Here is a 21,036-nt window from a genome sequence, read left to right as displayed (position 1 = left end):
ACGAGCATTGCAAGTCCCATTTGGAAGATTTCCAGGCAATTAGAATGCCTCCTGAAGATCCGACAGCGTCCAGAGACACGAATCTAGCATCCTGAGCTGACCAAATCGTGGCGAGGAGCCTTTCAGAGAAGATAGGGACTTTAGTTTCCTGAAGGGTGATGACGTTCGGATTCTTTCTCTTGGTAGAATCTTTAATAATGCTCCGCTTCTGCTTGGAGCCTAATCCCCTCATGTTCCAAGAAAGAAGAATCATTGAGGAACTGATCTTCCCCGATTAACCTTTCGTCCCCTTCTTGCAGTAGACACAGAGGCTGAAGCCGGAGAGGATTGCAGACTAAGGAGTTCCCTGTTGCTAACAGATTGGACAACCTGTTTAGAAGGGGTCTTAGGTGGAGGGAGGGGTCTTCCTCTGTTCTCAATGAAGTGGAAGAACCCGGAATAGTCTTCTGTCCTGTTCCCAAAGGAAAGGCCCAGAGAACGTCCCACATGACCCACAGCGTCACGGATCCATTTCTTATTTTGGAGTTTGTCGAATAGTTCCGCTCTGGAATCGGCTTCCGTAGGCTTCAGTATGGAGTCGTCTTGTTGTTGAAGGGGAATCTCTGAACACTTCTGAAGTGGTTCTGCCACTATCACGTCGCTGGAAAGTTCCTCTTGGAACAGAGTTAGGGGGCCCAAATCCGCCCAGTCCCTACTATGAGAAGCAAAAATGGCAGAGGATGAATGGATGGATGAGACGGGAAGGACTTAGAGAGCGGATTCTCCGACATATCTCCTTTGGAAGAATCATCACACAGGCCAGGTTGAGAGAGATGACTCGAATCAGGGAAGGGATGAGATAGGGTGCGGGTAATAGGTTGAGGGTTTTCGGGTCTGACATTCGGGTATGGAAAAAGGGTAGGGTTGGGATTTAAAGGGACGGGTTCTGATATTTTAAGGGAAGGCCATTTGTTAGGGGAGAAATGGATTCGGGTCGAGAAGGGACCCGCCTTAACACCCGATAAATCCATGAGAGACGTCAGACGGGGAGAGGATGCCCTGTCATCCATCCGAGGGGCTGTGATGACATCTGAGGGGCAATCAGGCGACACGCGTCGACGATCAACGGTTGCTGGGGCGTCAGCGTTGGGAATAGAAGCCATGTGGCGACTCGAGAGACCGCGTAGCTGCATGGTCGCTGTTCGAAAGGAGGTGTGGTTCGCCGCTCGAGGAGATTTCGTTGACAACCCGCCACGTGGCTGAATCTCAGAGTCGGAAGGAAGCTTCTCGCAGACGGAAAAGATCTTGTCAGGCCTTCAAGAGGCGGGCGCGGAGGAGATGCTGCCACGTACTGGCGTCTGTCTTGACTGATGACCGCTAGACTCAACCCTACCATTTGGTTCATCGGTGGTCCGGAGGAGGATGGGATCGGTGCACCTTCTTCCCGCGGCGTCTCCTGCAATTGAGCCGAAGAGAGATCTCCAGACTCTCTAGACCTCCAAACATCACCCTATCTGGGCTGGATGGAATTAGGGAGTTACTTCTGGATCGGTAGCTTGATGATCTTGTTCTCAACTTTCACTCGCACATGGGTTGGGAGAGGATTGCCTTTCTTACGTCTCACTCGGGCTCGGATAACGCCTAGCTCCGCTCCCAGCTGCGTCTTGGAATCCATTTCCAGGAGAAATTCCAGGCTAGATGCAGCGGCTATGAGGAATTTGTCGTACCAGCACTCCATTGGGATATCCCATATTAGAACCCAAATATTCTCTTTACCAAATATGGAGTATTCCTCGCACGCCAGAACCTTAACGACCGGACCGGAGGCGTGAAGGTTGCCCGCCATTGTTAACATATCCGGGTTGAGGCCAGGACAAACCCTAACCCAGAGGGCATTATAACCTAGCTGCTTAATATCGGAATTACCATAGTGGAACTCTGTGCACTCTCTGATCCATTCCTTTACTGCCAGAATCGAAGCCCCGTCTGTTGTTATGATAACCACAGATTTAGCCAGCTCAGCTCTGTTTTTATTGAAAATGGCCTGATCTACAGTGATGGTGTATTCCGCCTGTTCTTCTGAGTCATCCTGACGAAGGCCGGAACTCGGGATGTGCGGAATAAGGACTCCGGACCGTACCGAGCTCGTTGAACCAGCATTTTTTTTCTTCCCGTTGTAACTGATACCATGGAGCATGGCGACCGCTCTGGCCAACTCTGCTTCATTGCTCATGCGCACCAGTGCAAAACCATGGTAAGCACCACTATCCTTGTCACGGGGCATAACTACGTCCATGCAGCTCCCGCTCTTCCGAAATTCTTCTCGAGGTTGAGTGGGTACCATCCATGAGGATACCCTTTCACGAAAAGGGTCGGGTATAAAGCGTATTTTCTGCGGCCTGGTAAGTTCTGGTTCCACAGGCGACTTTTTGATTGAACCAATTTCCAGCCCCTTTCTTCTTCACCGCTTGCCGCATCTCCATTAATGGATAAGGGTCCCTTCCCTTTTTCACTTGCCTGTACCGCTTTGTTTTTATCGCGTGTCGTAGTGAACGGAGGCATCACTATAATCACACGTCAGGTTGTCTCCGACGTCCTCGTTGCTGCTCTAGTCGTCGTCAGGTCGCTGCTCTCTCGTCGTCAGGTCGCTGCTCTCTCGTCGTCGCCTGATCCAAAACTTTTGTGGCACACTAATGGTCAATCACCATTGTTACCTATGGTATGGTCTACCTAATTATTGGATCTGCTTCAATTTTTGGATGATGTCCTAAAATGATATGGAAAAGCAGATGGATGGGGTGGATACTGAATATAGTTCTCTTAGTTCAATAGGACAACGCATAGCTTAGACCCTATACAAAGGAAACCTATTATGTGCACTTCTTTTTGAGATTTTATGATTTAAAAGTGTGTATTAAGGTCTTTTTTAATAATCCTTGAAGTTTCATTGAAAAATTCAACCATTTTCCCAATGTTTCCCCATGCGATACAAACGATATATCCCATGACATAACTGATACGTATCTGTATCCCAAGGGTGCGATACATTGTGCGATACCGATATTTTGAACACTGGTCTCAATCATCGACTGGGTGATATCACACTGGATTCCAAAAGCATTAGCCCCGCTTATGACCAGCCTAAAGATCATGTTTATGGTGACCGTCATCCCATGTCTTCTGCCTACAAATATCCTTCGGCTATGTTCTATACACAACGACCATAGTACTGCTTGGCTTGTGATATTCCATAATGTGCTACCAATATCATCTTCTAGCCATTCCATAGTTGACCAGTCTTGGATCAGCTCATACAGCATTCGGAAAGACCAACTCAATCCCAAACTTTTTAACCCCCTCTGACCAAACTTTCTTGCAAACGGACAATGCATAAGAAGATAATTTACTAATTCCTTGCTCTTACAATGCATTGAGCAATGATTCAGAATCACCATGCCCCTGCTTTTTAAATGGTCCATGTTAGAGCTTGTTGAGGCAGGCAGTCCACATGAATGCATTCATCTTCGTAGGCATCTTTGCTGTCCATATTTTGGAAACGAGCTTCTTGTAGCTGTATCCCCACCTGTTAACTAAGTGAAAAGGGACTTCTTTGAGAACTGAACATTTGGTTTCTGGGGACCATATGTGTTTGGCAGCGATAGACCTTGGCAGGCAAACACCATCAGAGAGGTGCAAAAGTCTGGAGTGGACAGATCATCGATCTCCTGATCTGTTATGTTTTTGTGAAAAGGCGGTCCATCTTACCTGCTGGAGATAGCTATCAATCAGAACACCTCTGGAATCTCTAAACCTGTATAACCTTTCAAATCTCTCAGATAGCAGTCTCTCTGCACCATGACACTTCCAAAAATCGGATGCCACTCTGTCCCTTACTCGAAATCTCCCCAAGGAAGAACATACTTTTGCTGCCCATGATACCACCCTCCAAATGGAATACCTGCCTGTGTGACGCTAGTTTGATGTACCAGCTGTTGGTAGCCACCCTGTTCTGTGCCCTTAGCACTGATCTCAGTAACAGATAGGTGTTGGCTCGGACTCTCCACCATCATTTGGAGAGCAGAGAACATTGAATGTTTTGATGACTTTGACCCCTAAACCTTCAGCTGAGAGCAGTTTATAGATGTTTTCCCATGCTACCAAATGAAACTTTGGCGCACCATTTTCGTCAATTCAGAGAAACCACATCTGTATAACTTCTATTCTTTTTGCGACCATCGCACAGCATCTAAGTATAGAAAGCATAAAAACTGCCAGGCTTGATAGAATTGACTTACTAAGTGTGATTCTGTCTCTGAGGGATAACGACTTACCCTTCCACATGGCTAGCCTTCTATTAAAATATTGGATCACATTTTCCTGACTGGTCATCATCGGTCTTCGCGTGGACACCAAAATCCATATATGGTGTGTCATAACGGCCGTTACTTAAAGGTAACAGTGGCAACTGTTACATGTTACAGGGTTGCAACGGGCGTCATGGAAAAAAAATGGCCCATAACGCTGCAACAGCTCTATAACAGCTTTAGCATTGATGGCATTCTTTAACTAGTGCCACTACTCATCAAGAAGGAAGGTCATCATTCCTGAATCTAAGGGGAGAAACTCCACATGTTCTACCCACATACACTGGAAGTGGGTTTGGGGCCCCACGACTCGAGCTTCGTAGACAAAATGATAGGTTTTGTGATCTGAAACATTCAAGTGTAGGGCCTGCTGATTTACATTCAGGAGAAGCTCTTCCCAAGGTGCCGACAAGAGGAATCTATCAACCTGCGACATAATCAGGGACTCCTGCTTGTTTAACCAGGTATACTCGGTGCGAACAAGAGGGAGGTCCACCAGATCCTATCGATACAAGAATTCGTTAAAAGTTCTCATGGAAGCACTGATTCTTGAGCCCCTCAATCCTCAAAGCCGAAATGAATTGTTTCAGAGTCCCCACTGATGCACCGCAGGATATTCCAGCTCCCGGGATTCTACTCAGCTCCTCCTATAACTCACGGGGCGAAGGCTTGGGTGGTCTGAACCATACACAGAGGTGTACCCCATCTGGATTCTCCATTTAGGAACTAAAGGCTGACCCTTCCGAATCATTTATTTGTGCATTGTCTATTTAGCTGTCAGGTTTGGAGTTGTGTGCTTAATTTGTTGGGAATGATGTGGTGATACTGGCCTCAATTGCTACGTTGCTGGAAGCTTGGAATTATGGTTCTAACCACGACAGATGTAGCATGCTGTGGAGCCTAAGTATTCTGGTGGTGTTGTGGTCAATCTAGAAACAGAAACAACTATACTTTTTGCAATGAGGAAATCTGGTGTTGTTTTTGAAAGGATCCGAGAAGTCAGTTTATGGTCTCATGTGCGCAAAGAGTTTAAGAAAGCCAGGCGGGATGAACAAATAAAGTTTTGGGAAGTGATTGATGATAGTAGTAGTGGCCCAAATCGGTTTGTGATACATGGGATGATCGTTAGCCAATCCGGTGGGTCCTGTGTGTGATAAATTGATGTATCTAAGTACTGATAGCTTATGAGCAAACTTTCCTTCCCTTCAATGGCTTGGCAGGTGCGGAAAGAGAGAAATTTCAGAATCTTTCGAGGGGAATCTACTCCTAAGGAGATGGTTCTTTTAAACATTTTTCATGACATTAGATCTTGTGCATCATTCATCTCCTCTTGCACTGTTGCTACTGTCCCCATCAGAGTTTTAAATAGCGTACAGTATGTAGCGTAGCATTCACCCCTCTGAAGCGTGAGGCATAAATTACGCAGGCTACACGCTAACTAGATTTGTAGTCAAGGTTGCGCTTGGTTGTATCAATTTCATGATATTCTGCCCCAAGTTAGACCTATTAATAATGAATTAACAAAATTTCATGATAGGAAAGGGCAATGATTAAGTATAAAGGTAAAGAAAGTGCAATGAAACTGATTTAATACTGTTAATTATATTAATTTACTAAAAGTATTAAAAGGATTAACTAATTTTTATTGAAAATAGAAAAATGTAACATATTATTGAAAACATTAATTGATTTTAATATTGTAGTGAAAAATAACTTGTAATGTAGCCCCCAGCCCTTTTGGCTGCAGCTTGGGACCTTCTGACTGTCTCCAATTTTCTTCCTTAGTGCTGCTCCTAGCCCAAGCATTTCTTCTTGGGCAATTGCCTTCCCTTGCCTTGATGCTTTCAGTATTGGCATCATTCTTCGGGATCAATGAGACTTATCTCATGGGAGCTCACTGCCTAAATCAGTTTGGTGATATCCCAAATGCAGTCTTTGAAGGTATCCTTGCCAGCCGTCAAAAGCTCATTCAATGTCAGTTGAGTCTGGTCACCACTGAAGTTCAAGATGAAAAAATTGCCTCTAAGATCCTTCACCTCGGAAAATCCATCTGGAACATTATATTATATGCTTGGAATTCTCTCTAAATCCTCTCCGGCCTCCAAAACTATTCGTTGCAAGTTACCTCCTCTCATCACAATAGAATTTTTGCAAACATGAAGCAATGTCAGGTTCATATTAACTCTATCATCTCCCCAATGGGGATATGCAGCAATTTCTTTAATTGTCTCATTTTGATGTGGGCTTTTCCTTCTTTCTTGGTCTTTCTTGCCTCTCTCGTCTTGGCGTGTTTTCATGCTTTGTTTCTTCTGTAGATTGTAATCAGGCTTTGTGCCTTTTTAGTAGGTAATAAATTTTTTATTTTTTTTATCTTGCCATCCAAAAGAAAAAAAGGTACTAAAGGGTGGCTGTTTTGTAGTTTGTTTTGGGGGCTATGGTAATCTTATTGGAATTTATTTTTATTGTTTTTAATCTTGGGGGCACCCTACATTATGTATGAACCTTATTTTCTAAAATATTAATCAATGGATGGGATTTAATGTAGCCTAGTTCTTGAGATTAAGTTTACGTTGGTGTTACACATGGCTCTATATGTCACATGGCTAGGAACATTAATGATCAAAAGTGCAATTTTTATGGGGAGATGAGGAGAATCTTATAGAAGAAAGAAACCTAAATCACTTTGAATTATGTGGTATGAATCTGGTTCCCTCACTTCTTTGTACAAGCCTTATCATCACCCTACATCAAATTGGGATGAGATGAAGTTCATTATGGCTTATTTGTGATCAATGGGTAGCACACTGAGGAGAACATTTTTGAGGTAGTGTGGTTAGAAGACAAAGTTGACTAAAGGAAGAATGTAATGGAACACACAGCTTTGTAGCCTTTAGGCAACATATGGCTTGGCATATTGAATGAACCAAAGTCAAGGTATTAAGAAAAGGGTTACGTAAAGGCTGGACTTGTTACGCGATACAGAGCTGTAACGCTTGATCTGCAAAAAATGGCCCGTATCAATTACCATTCAAAAACAAAAAAGGCCTGTAAAGGATGTAACGGCTGTTACAGGCTAGTAACAGGACGATATGAGGCCATAATAGGCCTATAACAAGCTCCGATACTTTTTTCTTCTTCTTATTATTATTTTTAAATCATTACAGGGCCGTAGTGCTTGTTATGGCCTGTATTGTAATGCTCATAGCCAGCCATTATGCCCAATGTATTCTGTAATATTAATGGTGGCCGCCATTATTGTTTCAATAACGGCTGTTACAAATTTTTTTTGAAAAGAAACCCTATATCAGCCCCATTATGGGTCGTTTTTACCGTAATGGCCGCTACAGCTGTTACAACCCTGTAACACGTTACGGACTTTTACTAGTATGTTATGGCACACCTTCATTATGCCGGCCGTTATCATTATTGAATAAATTGACAAAAGTACCTTTTTGGTTTTAATTTTTTTTTGGGAGAGGAGATCTTCTGTTTAGATGGAGGAAACCATTAAAAAAAACAGTTGAATTGTATGGTGTGGATCTTGTATGCTTCACTTCTTCCTCATACGAACCTTATCACCCTACGCCAAATTTTCTTAGATGAAGATCATCCGCGTGCTTGTTTTTGATCAATAGCTAACATTGAGGAGAACATTTTGGAGAAAGTCGTTAGAAGATGGAATCGACTAGAAGGAAGTTTCTGGGAGATTTTGAGTACATTGGAGAAATTGACACTAGCTACTCAAGTTCAAGGAGAGCAGGTGAGAGCTGAGTGATAGCGATTCTGATGGTGCTCCGTTTGATCGTCCCGATCGTAGGGGAATTGATTAGAGGATTGAGACTACACCTAATGTGTAGTGATAGATGCTCAAGTTTTATGGAGATCTGCAGCTGGAGAAGTTCCTGATAATTTGGTGCGTGCTGAGCAGGAAGTTGAATTTGAATTGTGAGTTGAACCATCTTTGCCATTAGGGCTTGAATTGTTCGAGCTACCTGAATCAGTTGTATAGACAAGCAACCAACTTTTTGAGTAAATAGTGTTGGGGGCATCTTAGTTTAGTTAAGACTTAAGAGGTTTGAAAATTCTTTCAACAACTAAAGATCTGATTTTGAATTGGTATACACCAAGTGGTTGCTCTTAAAGCAAATTGCAAATTCAAGATAGGAACCAAAGAAACTTTAACAGGAGGTAAAAACCCTAGGATTGAAGCAGAAGACCTTACAAATGGTCCACAGTTTTCAGCAAAAAATGAAGTAATCTGCTAGAAAATGGTCTCATCATTTTTCCAATTAGCACTCCTGAATAAAATCGAAACACACACACACACACACACACACAAAACCCATGATACTCCCAGAAATTGGGATCTCTATTAGCCTATCAACTTCATTCTAGAAAAGAAAGAAAGAAAGGAAAAAAGAAAAAGAAAATAGAACTCTCATTGGAAGATTTGAACTCTTGTATTTCTGTGCAAATTGAGCACCTTGGGACCCATTGTTGAAGCCACTCCGACATCGCCAATTAACAACCAGAATTCCTCTGATTTCCCTTTTCCTTGCGAGTTCCTCCGTTGTTGATTTTTGGATCTTTTGAGGACTGCTACACCTCAGTCATGGACTTGCACAGGAGGAGGAAGACTAAGAGGTAAGATGGCGAAGAGACAGATCACACCTTTCTCCACAATTTTTGTGATTTCAGTAGGGTTTCACTCCTTGCATGAGAATTTTAGTTCCTCCTAAAAGAACACAACTTTTTAATTCACTATTTATGGCCATACAACATCTATGATCTCTTGAAAGTATAGAAAACTCTACTTACACTCCACATAAGCAATAAAAAACAGCAAAAGTTTTGACGTAGATCCCCTATTTTTTCTTTGTAATATCCTCTGAACATGCTCTAACATTAAGGGGAAAAGTAAAAGACAATTCCTTATCATTTTGAGTTTTTTTTTATCTACAATTATTTTCTACTTAACTTTCCAAAAAAAAAAAAGGTTCAATTATTTTCTACTTTTCTCCTTTCCACATCTTTACCACCTGGAGTTGAATTGTCCTAAACCCACATATTTGCTAAAATAAACCAGTCTTTTATAGACACCCATGACTTTGAAATAAAAAAAGCAAGTATCCTAAATACACACAATACTCCTTGTGCTGAAAACTACCTACCAACTTATTCAAGGAGGTCTACTAAATATGAACTTCAACTAATGTTTCAGGACACCCTTACGTATAGTTTAATCTAGGCTTCCAACTTTGAAACACATAAGCCGCACTAGCAATTGACCAGATCTCCTATTGGGCATTCACAACCATTTGCAAACTCTTTCCTCCTACAACAGTTGTCACTAACCCTATAATAAATATGATACCTCTCCAAAAATAGTAGTACACAACTAAAACTCAATAAAAAAAAACTTCAATCTCAAGACCTGGGTTATCTCAGGGCCCTAGAAGACAGCTGATCGGTCCCTTTGCTACTGGATTGGTGGAAGCTAGTGTAGCTGAAAGTTCGCTGGGTAATCCCATAAGGTTAGGAGCGGAGGGTATTCTAAGAGATGACCTGGCCTGCTCCAAGCTTGTGTTCTCTGGTCCTGGGGTCTGCATTCTGAATGATCTGAATCTGGGGGCATAAGGAACTGGACTAGTGGAATCCACTGTGGAATCAGAAGAGTGAACCACATCGGCAATGTCTCTCCTACTCATTGTGTGGGTGCTTGCCCCACCTTCGTGTATAGTGCCATAGCTGCCAGTGGTGGTACCTCTGCCTATGTAGTTTCTGCCAAGCAGGATTGGAAGTAATTAAAACTGGAGTTTTGTTACCTCTAGAGTTAATTGGTTCAGTCATAGAGTTAACCATGGCAGGGGATTGGAAGAGCCTTGTAATGGGTGGCAGGATCTATGCCTTGTCATGGTTCAGTAAACGAAATTAGAGGAGTGGCTTCAGCATATACTAATCTACTTCTTTTGGTTTTATTCCTAGAGATGAGAAATGCGATATTCAGTGTGTTGGCTAAAGGAGGTGGGCCTAATCTTTATGTGGGTGAGTCCTATCCATAGCATTAGTGGATAGGCCCCCCTTTACTTTTCTTTGTTAATGAATTTATTGTTGCTTGCATAAAAAAGCTTCTCACTGTGAGAGGCTATAGGCCTTCTTTATCGACTTCACTGAATCAAACTGAAAGAGGACAATCATGATAATCCCTCTTTTATTCAAGAAAATAAAGAAAACACATTAAACATTAAAAATAGACTACAATCATTCAAAATCAAAGTCTATCTTGTCACCCATACATATGGCTAATTCTCTAACAAATGCAAAAATCAAAGATTTTTTTTCCTCTGAGAGTTAAAAAGCTGGGATTTATATTCTATCGATCCATGTGGTCCTTACTAAAGTTGCAAATTAAGGAAAGCAAACTAAGTAAAAGAAAAAGCAAACTAACAAAGTAAAGGAAAAAAGCAAACTAAAGGTACTCAAGAAAGTGCAAATAAGATTTCTAATCCAACTAGAATACTCTATACACCAATCATATAAACCTTGATATACAACCATAGTTACTCTTCTTGCTGTATGAGCAAACTATAAAGGCTTGTACAAGTTACAACTGTACAGTTGTGTGAGTAGGCTCTAAACAGCATGCCTTTGATGTGTAAGATCATTAAATGCCATCTAGAATTCTAATTCCTCCCCTCCCCCCCCCCTCTCTCTCTCTCTCTCTGCGTGTGTGGTCCTCATGATGCCTATATGCAACCAGATGGCTGTATATTGCTGTACAGTTTGTAGACAATCCCTAAATTGAACCCAGTTAATATATCTGGGCTGAAATCATCACCCAATCGGACTTGTGGGTTCCCTAGTCCAATCACCTTGGATCTTCTTGCTCAATGTGCAACCTAAATGCATCAATTTACTGTCTTGAAAAGAACTTGTAGCATGTGTTGGGAGCCTGTTGATCCAGGAACTCGATGCACGTTTGTGGTTGGTTTTCTTCTGCTTTGATGGAAGCTGATGGTGGAGGCCTTTGCATCAGGTCGACATCTCCTCGCATTGTAAATCGCAGCACTTCATCTTTGTATTGTCTGTGCATCCAGTGTTTGGCTATCACTTGCCTTGGGTGCTTGATTGTCGATTGTGGCATCTTCCCTTGCTTGCCATCATTCCTGCCTTCACTGTCTCATTCTCCACAAGTCTCTGATTGTTATACTCTCTTCGTCATTGGATGGAACAAATGCATCCATCTCGGCTTTAACATACCCTTTAGAAGTTTTTTTTTTTTTTTTTTCTGGCATGGTCATGCTCTTTGGGATTTGCCTATATAAGCGTTGAACTTTTCATCAGCCTTTATCTATCAATCTGTTTGACTGTCCTTCGAACGGCCGATCTATCAATAGATTAGTAGGTTCCTCATTGGTCCATCAATTGGTGCATTGGTGATTCAAGGGTTGATCTATCGGTGGAGTCAGCAATCTATTCAATGATGGATTCTTTGCATTCAGCATCTTAGACTGTTACACTCCTACAAAGATCTCTTCCTTTTGGAAATTTAGATACTACAGACTGAAATCGAAGGTGACTTTCTTCCACACTGGTTAACTAGATAAGCTTTGGCCACCTCTTGAGGACTTCTCTTTGCTCCTTCAACTGTACCATCCTTCATTGAGTTCTCAAGCCAACTCCATTGTCTGCTCAACCTTTCTTGGTTCTTCAAGTGGTTTCGTGCTAAAGAGGTTTCACTTCTGGATAATGTGTACTTTATTATTGAGGAGCAGGATATCAATTTGTTTCACTATTGGTATCATAGAATAATATGTAACAATTGGGATGTTATTAAGATGGATAAGAATCATGTAATGGGTGTTGAGGACGAACATATTGTGGATTTTTGTATATTAGTTGCACGATCCTTCTAACCAGGTGCCACTCCTACTTCGAATCGTGCTCTCGCTCCCGTTTCCTAGCTGTTTATACTTGCTAACATTTTGAAACAGATGCATCCCTTCTCTCATGTCTGATTCCATGGCCACTTTACTTCATGCTTGGTTCAACCATATTCTGTAGCAAGTAGCAGGATACTCAAGGGTTCACTATTGACATCATAGGGCGATAGATAAGTATTGGGTTGGTAGGAAGATGGAAAAGGATATAGGCATGCGTATCCGGATAGAAATTGAAAAAACAGTATTGATTGCAATGATAGGAAGATGGATAAGCATGATTGTAATAGGCAGATGAGTCTGGTCGGATTACTGAATGAAGTGGAGTAGCCACCTGCCGACTACATCTCAATCAACAAAGAATGGAGCTGGTTTAGGGCTCTTTTGGATTTATCAGGGACAGCATAAATGCTGGCTTTTGGACTGGTTATGGGCTGCTACTGGGCAGCGGCTAATGGGGATTTGGTTTGGGATTACAAGCTATTCGTGGACAGAATTTTGTGAATAGTATGGACAGATTGTGGATTGGTTTGACCAAGTTTACCTGGACTGTTGGATGGCTCTTTGTGTACAGACGGTGTGATATTGACAGACAGTTACTTCAAGGTTTGTTGCACATTTTAGGATAGCTTGAGGAGATATGGGCTGAGCTTTGGATAGTTGTTGGGGCTGAAGAGGGTTGAGATGTGGGCTATTTTTGGACAGTTTTGGGGCTGAAGATGCTGAGATGTGGGCTTCTGTTCACATACAGGGAAAAGTCTTGGGCTGCTGTGGTGGGCTGATAGGGTATTGTAATTGGGTTTTAGGGGAATTTACACAAGCGGGGTTTGAATTTGGGGGAAGCGGGGGCTGAGATTGAGGTTATGGTGGAAGAAGGCTTTGGGATGGATGGATGCAGGTGGTTTGATGCAAGACAATTAACCAAGTGCTCTAAAAGCTTGAACTAATAAAGCATGGCGAATCAATCCCTTTATCTCATAGCCCAGGCCCCACATCCCATGGGTCAGGACCTTGGCCGAACCCCCTCGTGGGACCCACTTCACATGGGTTCCACTTCACATGAGCCACCCGCCTCACACGGGCCGCCCACCTTGAGTGTGCCCTTGCATCCCACAGGCCACCCCACTCGAGTCCAGTGTGAAAATGCCCCTGCATTAATATGACCTTACAAGATGTGATGTACAGGCATCAAATCTGAAGCTTATATTCTCCAACAGTATCCCACACGACATGATTGATATTTGAACCTGAAAAGGGGACTATTTCAGTAGTCTTCTAGTTTTGTTGAACTAGAAAGAGAAGGAAGAAGCCCTCCAACATGTGAAAGGGGAACTGGATGAATCCAATGTCCTTGTAGGGGTAATAGCTTAGTTGCAAGATCCTTCTAAGTATGTGCTGCTCCTGCTTCTGATCACGTTTTGAACTCATGCACCTGCTCCGGCTTCCCACCTTTTTATTCTTGAAACAGTCACCTGCTCCCGCGTCATAATCTTTTGGATATTTGCTTCACACTTCATGCAATTATAGGCAATAGCTCTTTAGAACAACATGATAATCCCTCTAATCAAGAGAATAGAAACACCATTAAATTACGAAAACTGAACTTAGTTCATTCAATAATAGAAGCATCACGGTCTTCTCAACCCATACATATGGCTATATTTATAGCAGTTTAGACAAATCTCTAATTAATGCAAGAAAGCCAACATTAAAATTCTCTTGGTCCACATGGACTTGCCTACTACTCAAATTCCAAATAAAAGGAAGCAAAAGAAACTGAAAATAAGAATTCAAATCCAACTAGAATCTACCAAGCACCAAATATATAAGCCCATACGACTGTAGAGACTTTTCCTGCTGTACAGCCCACTCAAGCTGTACGGTTGACTGTACATGCAGTCTATGTTGTATGCTCGTACAGATATGCTCTAAAATAGCACGTGGTTAGTGCATAAGATCATTTAATGCCATCTAAATATCATTTAATGCCACCTAGATTTCTCTTGTATGCAACCGTATTTCTTTGATCTCCGTTGGAACCTTATTTCCTAGTCCTTGCCTTAACAGTAACATATGGCATGAGTCGGTCCTTACTCTTGCTTGGGTGGTAGACTCTCGGGAGTTTCAACACCGGGTCAAGGGTTCGAGTACCCGTAGGTGGTGAAATTCCACTAAGGCGCGAGTGTGTGGGGTGTGTGTGCGTGCGTTAACAAAAAAAATAAAAAAAAATAAAAAAAAATATGGCATGAGTCTGTAGGAACTGTATTGCCCATGTGATCTTTGTGGTGGTGGATGGTTCTCGTCCAACACTTATTTGAAATCAGTTCTTCCCCCTATTGTTTCTGTATTTATTATTTCTTTTGATATCGTGTATCTTGGTTGTGATACTAAAGATGCATTCTCCATGCATATTCACTCTTCATTTTAGTGCCATCATTGCATGCTGAATTAGAAATTCACTGATTTTTTGATGCAATTCAAGATTTCCATTTTCAATATCTCTCTCTCTCTCTCTCTCTCTCTCTCTCTCTCTCTCTCTCTATATATATATATATATATATATATATATATATTTCTTTGCATTCCTCTATTTGCCTTTCTTTTCAACTTCAGCTAAGTTCACCTGCCAATTTGGACACTCAGAAGATAACTGTATAACACTCCACTCCTGAAACACTTTCCCGTGTTGTTGCTTTCTTTATGCAAGTTAGAAGTGCAACCTTCCATTCCTCGTGAATCAACTGGCCTCCCCATAAGGATTGGTGGATTGAACCTTCAGTTACATGTGGCACATTTCTGGTCTGGTTAGTGCAAATGACACATTGTCTTCCCTGAACTTGTACTGGCGCTTGTATTGCACCTGTTACATCCTGTATAAGCTTCTTTTCATTTGTTAATGCGAGTGTCTTCCTTCTTTGACCTTTGAAGTATGTCATGTTGCTAATTTGCCTTGAATTCAGATTTGTAGTCCAAATTTACCACGTCTCTGCCAATTCCGATTTTGCAGTCTCCAAAAAAATTTCATTCATCATTCGATGCTCTTCTTCCATTGAAGTAGCTTGTGAATACCCAATTGACGAAAACATTCATATAGCTTTACTTGATATTCTTCTCCGCTTCAACAGTCATTGGTTGACAAAATCATTCCCGTGGTCCTTGCAAATGCTGCCGCCAGATTGAGGTGGCACCCTTCGATTTTGCTTGGACAAACTTCACATACTATGCATAAGTAAGTGCCTTCCAATTGAAGATGTTAGTTGACTCTTGTTAGCCAATCCAGTAAATCTGTGGTTCAGCACACCATGAAAGTTGGCCACATCGAGACAACTCCTCAATGTCTGCCTTCAAAAGATTGCAGGAATTGTTCTTGCTGTTAGTCTGGGTACTGGGTATCATCTTGCATGTGATTGGAAAAATAACTATCCTCTGAGCCATCAAATGCCCTAATTTGATTACTCTCATCACCTAGCAGTATATTGGTGTACCCTACTAGTGGGTCCCACATGGGCCCCTATTTCCTTTCTCGGTCTTCCAATTGGTTCTTGATAGGATCCAATATGGGAGCTCCCTACAATTGCATGAGTCGGACTGGTGTTGATCAATGGCCTTATTGCCCATTTTTATTTCTAATCTGCCATTGGCCTGATATTCCTCTGCAGACTGTAGGACTGGCAAATGGGATGGTGGGTCCAAATCCAAATCCCATGTGGAACAATAGTACGGGTCGCCATTTTGCCAAGGGTGCTATGAAGAAGGCCCCGAAGAAAATCAAGGTTGTGCAATCTGCGTGGTGTGAGATCTGCAAGATCGAGTGCAACAGCAAGGATGTGCTTGACAAGCACAAAATGGGGAAGAAACATAAGAAGAGTCTTGAGAAATTAGAAGCGAAGAAAGAGGCTGTTGCCGCTGCTGCAAAGCCCAAGAACCCAGTAGCTGCTAAAAAGGAAACTCCATCAGGTGAGGTGGGCAACGCGGCTGGTGGGCAGGCAACACGGAGGAAGGGGGCCCCGACAGAGGTGGAGGATTTGGAGACGAAGAGACGAAAGTTAATGGAGAGTGGGGCAGCGCCGGATTCGCTGAGGGTGTGCGCGATATGCAATGTCGCTGTCAACAGTGAGACGGTGTTTAATTACCATCTGGCTGGGCAAAAGCATGCTGCCCAATTGAAGAAACATGCTGCTACTGCTGCTGGAGCAGCCACTACGGTTGCTGGTCCTCAAGCGGTTACTGCTGCTTGAGATGGGCTGCCAGAAAATGGCAGAAAGGATGTTTGTTTTTTTTTTTTTTTTTTCCTTTGATTTTTCCCTGTTGTAGGCTTTGTTGGTTGCTTTGGATGATCTATATTTTGCTCATTTTGGGGGATAAACTGTAATCAGTTCAATCATCTCTCTAAGATAGTACTTGAATTTTACTGGTTATTTAATGAAAATGGAATCAGTTCACTCATTTCTACATGCATTTATGTATAAGACCTATCAGACATGCACACTGGGTTTTCACTGGTTAATAGGTTGAAATTAGTCTGTGTTGTGCCTGGCCTGGGTTCTATGGTCTTGAGCCTACAGGCTCAGGAGATGGGGCTTTCAGATAATCGAATAAGCTTAATTTTTTGCTTCATAGTACATATTAATTTGGGCAGTTTAATTCTGTATGCCACATGTAATTTCTAAGTGCCTGTGTATCATCCATCACACTGCCTGAGCATAAAAGTTTCTCTATGCCTAAAGGCCGGAAAAGAGCCTGGCATGAAGGACTTCTATAACAACTGGTTTGGTGGGTTTGGGCCTCTAGACCTGGCTGCTCGGCTAGTGTGAGCCGTAGTATCAGGTCAATGGGGTTGGGAAAGCCTGGGCCTTTGATGGATAGCCCATTTACTTCCTTACCTATATCTGCAAGGAACTTTTGTGTAAAAATTCATTTTCAAAATCGTCATGATTAGGCGCACTAGATGAGAACTCGAATTGGAGACAGGTGCAATGTCCCTATCAGTAATATGATAGGTCCCATCCTTCAGGGTGTGGAATGGCAGACTCAAGTGTATGGCCCATGGTTAACAAACGTCCGTGTTTATGGTGAGAGTGGGGCTCTATCATTTCTTTTCTTGGACAATTAATCCCCAAAATACATACATCTTTCGGGAGGAATTACTCAATTCTCTAGTGGCAGCTTGGAACAAGGTTTATTTATTTTTATTTTTAACACTGATAAATGAGACTTGGTAATCTACAACAATGTTCTACATTGCATCGATCATGCACCAAAATGCGCCTAGATTGGAATATCCTACCCACCTTTTTCCCATTGATTGTGGAATCTTGTTGTCTTTCTTCTTTAAGAAGTTCAAAATTGTCACATCGACTTTATTTCTAGGGCATCGTCCATCCATGTAGGATGGGACGTGGGTATCATCTACTGGTTTTGTGACTTGGAAAAGAATGTAATAAGATCAGTTGAGAATATAACCTCAAGCAAGTAGTTGAATGGAAAGAATTCCCTTCCATTATTTAATGACAATATGTCTTGATATGGATCAAGGCATCGATTAAGCCACTTTTATTATTATTATTTCTAAGAAAGTCGTCCAATGCAAAATTTCACATAATGATTTCTCTCGAGGTATGCAATAGAGCAATGAATTGTAGTTTATGACATCCACAAACTGCAGCCTACCCGACTAGAATAGTTGGAGGAAAATCCAAAGTGGAAGAGAAAAACGAAAGAGCTTTTAAGTATGTTTCTAAAACTTGATTAACATATTAACAACAATACTTATCTATTTGGATATGTAACCATTACGATGTGCTCATTGACTATGGGCTTGAATGGAAGCATAACATTGGTCGATTCATGAGTTTTTGAAGTTTATTAATGAAACTGGAAGTTAATGATTTAGCAGATTTGTTGTTTGCTTTTCCTTATTAAATTCATAATCTTTGAGTTCTATGGTTTGTGATGCAGGCAAGAGCATGTAATGAAGAAGAAGATCAGTGTCTTTCCCAACTAATCAAAATCTTGAATCCGCAAGGATAATTCGTAAGTCCACAGGAAATGAGAGAGAAAATTCAAGTAAATTTATTGAATAATATGTGTATGATTTATCGATTACACCACTAATAAAGAAAACTCAAAATTCTAATTCAAAATTTACCCAAAATAGTAAAAATCTCTCCAAAGCCTAATTTGCAAAAAATTGAAATGTCAAAATAAACTTTACCGAAGCATTCCTGGCATTATTACGAGTAATTTAAAAAAAAAAATAAAATTGAAAATCCTAAAACTACAATAATAATGTGATACGATGAAAATGGAAAATTTTAAAACTAGTATTTTTTTTTTTCAAAAATTGCAATTTTGAACTGAAGGCGTGTGCTTGCTTGCAAAACATATGCATTTGGCCAATGTAGATGTAGTGAGCTAGTTGACCCTGGAAGCATCATTACATAAAGATCGAAAAGTCATGCGTTTTGTAATGATGCCCGGATAAAAAATTATGGCTATTTTATGGTCAACACTTCAAATGACAATTTCTTCATATTGGAATGAATCTCTTCAAACCAGACACGCCTAATTGGGTCCAGTTCTAACGGAGTACTTTTGCTTTTGTTTGAACTTTTTTCGGTCTAGCGGTACTAAGAATGCATCTATGGTGCGTCTTACATCAGTTTGTTAGCCTTATAAATTTAGGCCTTGTTTGGTAGACACGTAAACATGGGTTCATCTCATTTTTTGTTAACCCTAATTTTGTATTAAGAATCGTGATCTCTAGTACTTGATGGGTTCATGTTAGTTATTAGGAGATGTGGCTTGTGCAACCCACGTGGAGACAGGAAGGGAGAAAATTTGGGAGAGATTTTCAAAGGAGAGAGAAATGGAGGGAGAGGATGCTTGACATGGGAGTTTGCTAATCTCTCACAAGGGGGGGAGAAGTAGGTAAAATTGAAGCCATTTATTTAGGTGGATAAATCTAGGTCATTGGTTTTATTAGCATGCAGATTTTAAAATTTCATAAATGCTTTTCTCTCTTAAAAAATCTCATTTCATGTCCCATAAAATGTCGAAAGCCATGACTCTCCTAAAATTGATTTGATGGGCAAAGATGTCCATTTGCTCTTGGCATTATATATAGTAAAGATTATATATTAGAGATCAAAATCGCTTGTACATAATTATTTTTAACTAAGACGAGATAAATTCATTTTCAGGCGTATACAAGAGAGAGGTTCAAAATAACTTCTTAGATACTTTTCTCTCATTTGAGACTAGACGATCCATACCATTCAATTAATGATCATCAAATTAATGGTCCAAGTACAATGTAGATTTGATCCATTCACTTCACATCGCATCCTTGATTTCTCATCTTTATCAAAGACCACTTTTATTAGATGATTTCAACCCATCAATAATGCTAGGAAATTTTTTTTTGGGGGTGGGGGGGTGGGGTTCCATATTGATTACAACAAGAAAGCTTGATTATTGATCTCGACCATTTGTCATGTGGGTCCATCTTTGATACATCTCAAAATGAGTAGAAAATGAATGGTTAATATCAATTATAATAGAAGTCCATTCATTGATCTATATGGTAATGTGGAACCCGCCTTTGATTACCCCTCCCTCCTCCCCTGGTATCACTATGATATTATGATCCTAACCATTTTAAGCAAATGAGTAGAAAATGATTATTTATGATATGAGAATAGGTTTTTTTTTTTGTTTTTTTTAAAATTTTTTAATTATTTTATTTTATTTATTATTATTATTTTTTTATAGTGATTTCGCTCATCCATAATGTCTGGCTCATCTTTCATTTTGATCGCTCGAAATGGATGATTCGTATCTAATATTCCATAGAAATGTCTACTCATTGTCCATTATTTGCAACCCACCTTTGGTTGGCGTTGGGTGTATGAAGAAGGAAGAAGATTTTATGTGGGGCCCATCGTTTATGTAGATCCTGAGCATCCAATCATGGACGGTCAGAAATTAAGTAGTCATTAGTCCAAATCCTACTAGAAGAATTAGATGGTTGACATTGTCCATGCTTTATATAAGTATTAACAATACGTGGATCATCCCACGTGTTACCACAGAAATGTTAGGTGGATGTGTAATCTTGTAGTCTACATGTAGAGGGAGGGGGATAAATTTAATACTTTGGCAGTTTGATGAATGATACACGGACGCTTAAAGGTTACTTGGTATTTGCATACGTGTCATTCTAGTAAGTTAAATTAAACCTTGGTCCTGGAAATTGTGTTTATTTGATTGTTAAACTATGGGATTGTTGGACGTATGTGGGACAGTTAAGAATGAAAAAAAAATCCAATGCGTCCACGAATCAACGGTTAGTATTTCTCAACAAAGCAAGAGACTCCTGTCATATTTATCCATCAAGGGTTGTACATGGATCTTGTAAAGTCGTGAAATGCTTTAACTATCCCAGTAAACTTTTGTGAAATCATGCCAATGCATTTTTGTCCTCTTCTTTTCTAGCATGTATGGGTAAAGTATATAGATGATATAGTTGGCATGAAGTTGTTATTATCTAATTAGCTCAAAATCCCATATTCTATTATACCTTGCAAAATCTACTGAAGTTAGAGAGTTCAGATACTTTCTTTGAAATAACACCCAATCTGAGACCAACAATTTCGAGTAAGGGACCTTGGTTACATATAGTGAAGGTATTAGGCATTCTCTCTGCCTGCATGAGTGTACAGTCTTTACTTCGTGTGGTTAGATAATTTTAG

General features: G+C 40.9%; 1 protein-coding gene across 1 annotated transcript in view; it reads left to right on the top strand.

The window, feature by feature from the left end:
* The window catches only part of LOC131219266 (uncharacterized), a 38,112-nt gene extending 21,383 nt beyond the window's left edge, over window positions 1–16,729 (top strand). The window contains exon 2 of the mRNA XM_058214323.1: window positions 15,943–16,729. Coding sequence (XP_058070306.1) covers window positions 15,943–16,521 — 579 coding nt within the window. The 3' untranslated portion in view covers window positions 16,522–16,729. The remainder of the gene's footprint in view (window positions 1–15,942) is intronic.
* Window positions 16,730–21,036: the final 4,307 nt, after the last annotated feature.

This window comes from Magnolia sinica, chromosome 11, assembly GCF_029962835.1.
Source record: "Magnolia sinica isolate HGM2019 chromosome 11, MsV1, whole genome shotgun sequence".
NCBI classification, from domain to species: domain Eukaryota; kingdom Viridiplantae; phylum Streptophyta; class Magnoliopsida; order Magnoliales; family Magnoliaceae; genus Magnolia; species Magnolia sinica.
This window is presented reverse-complemented; position numbering and strand designations above follow the sequence as displayed.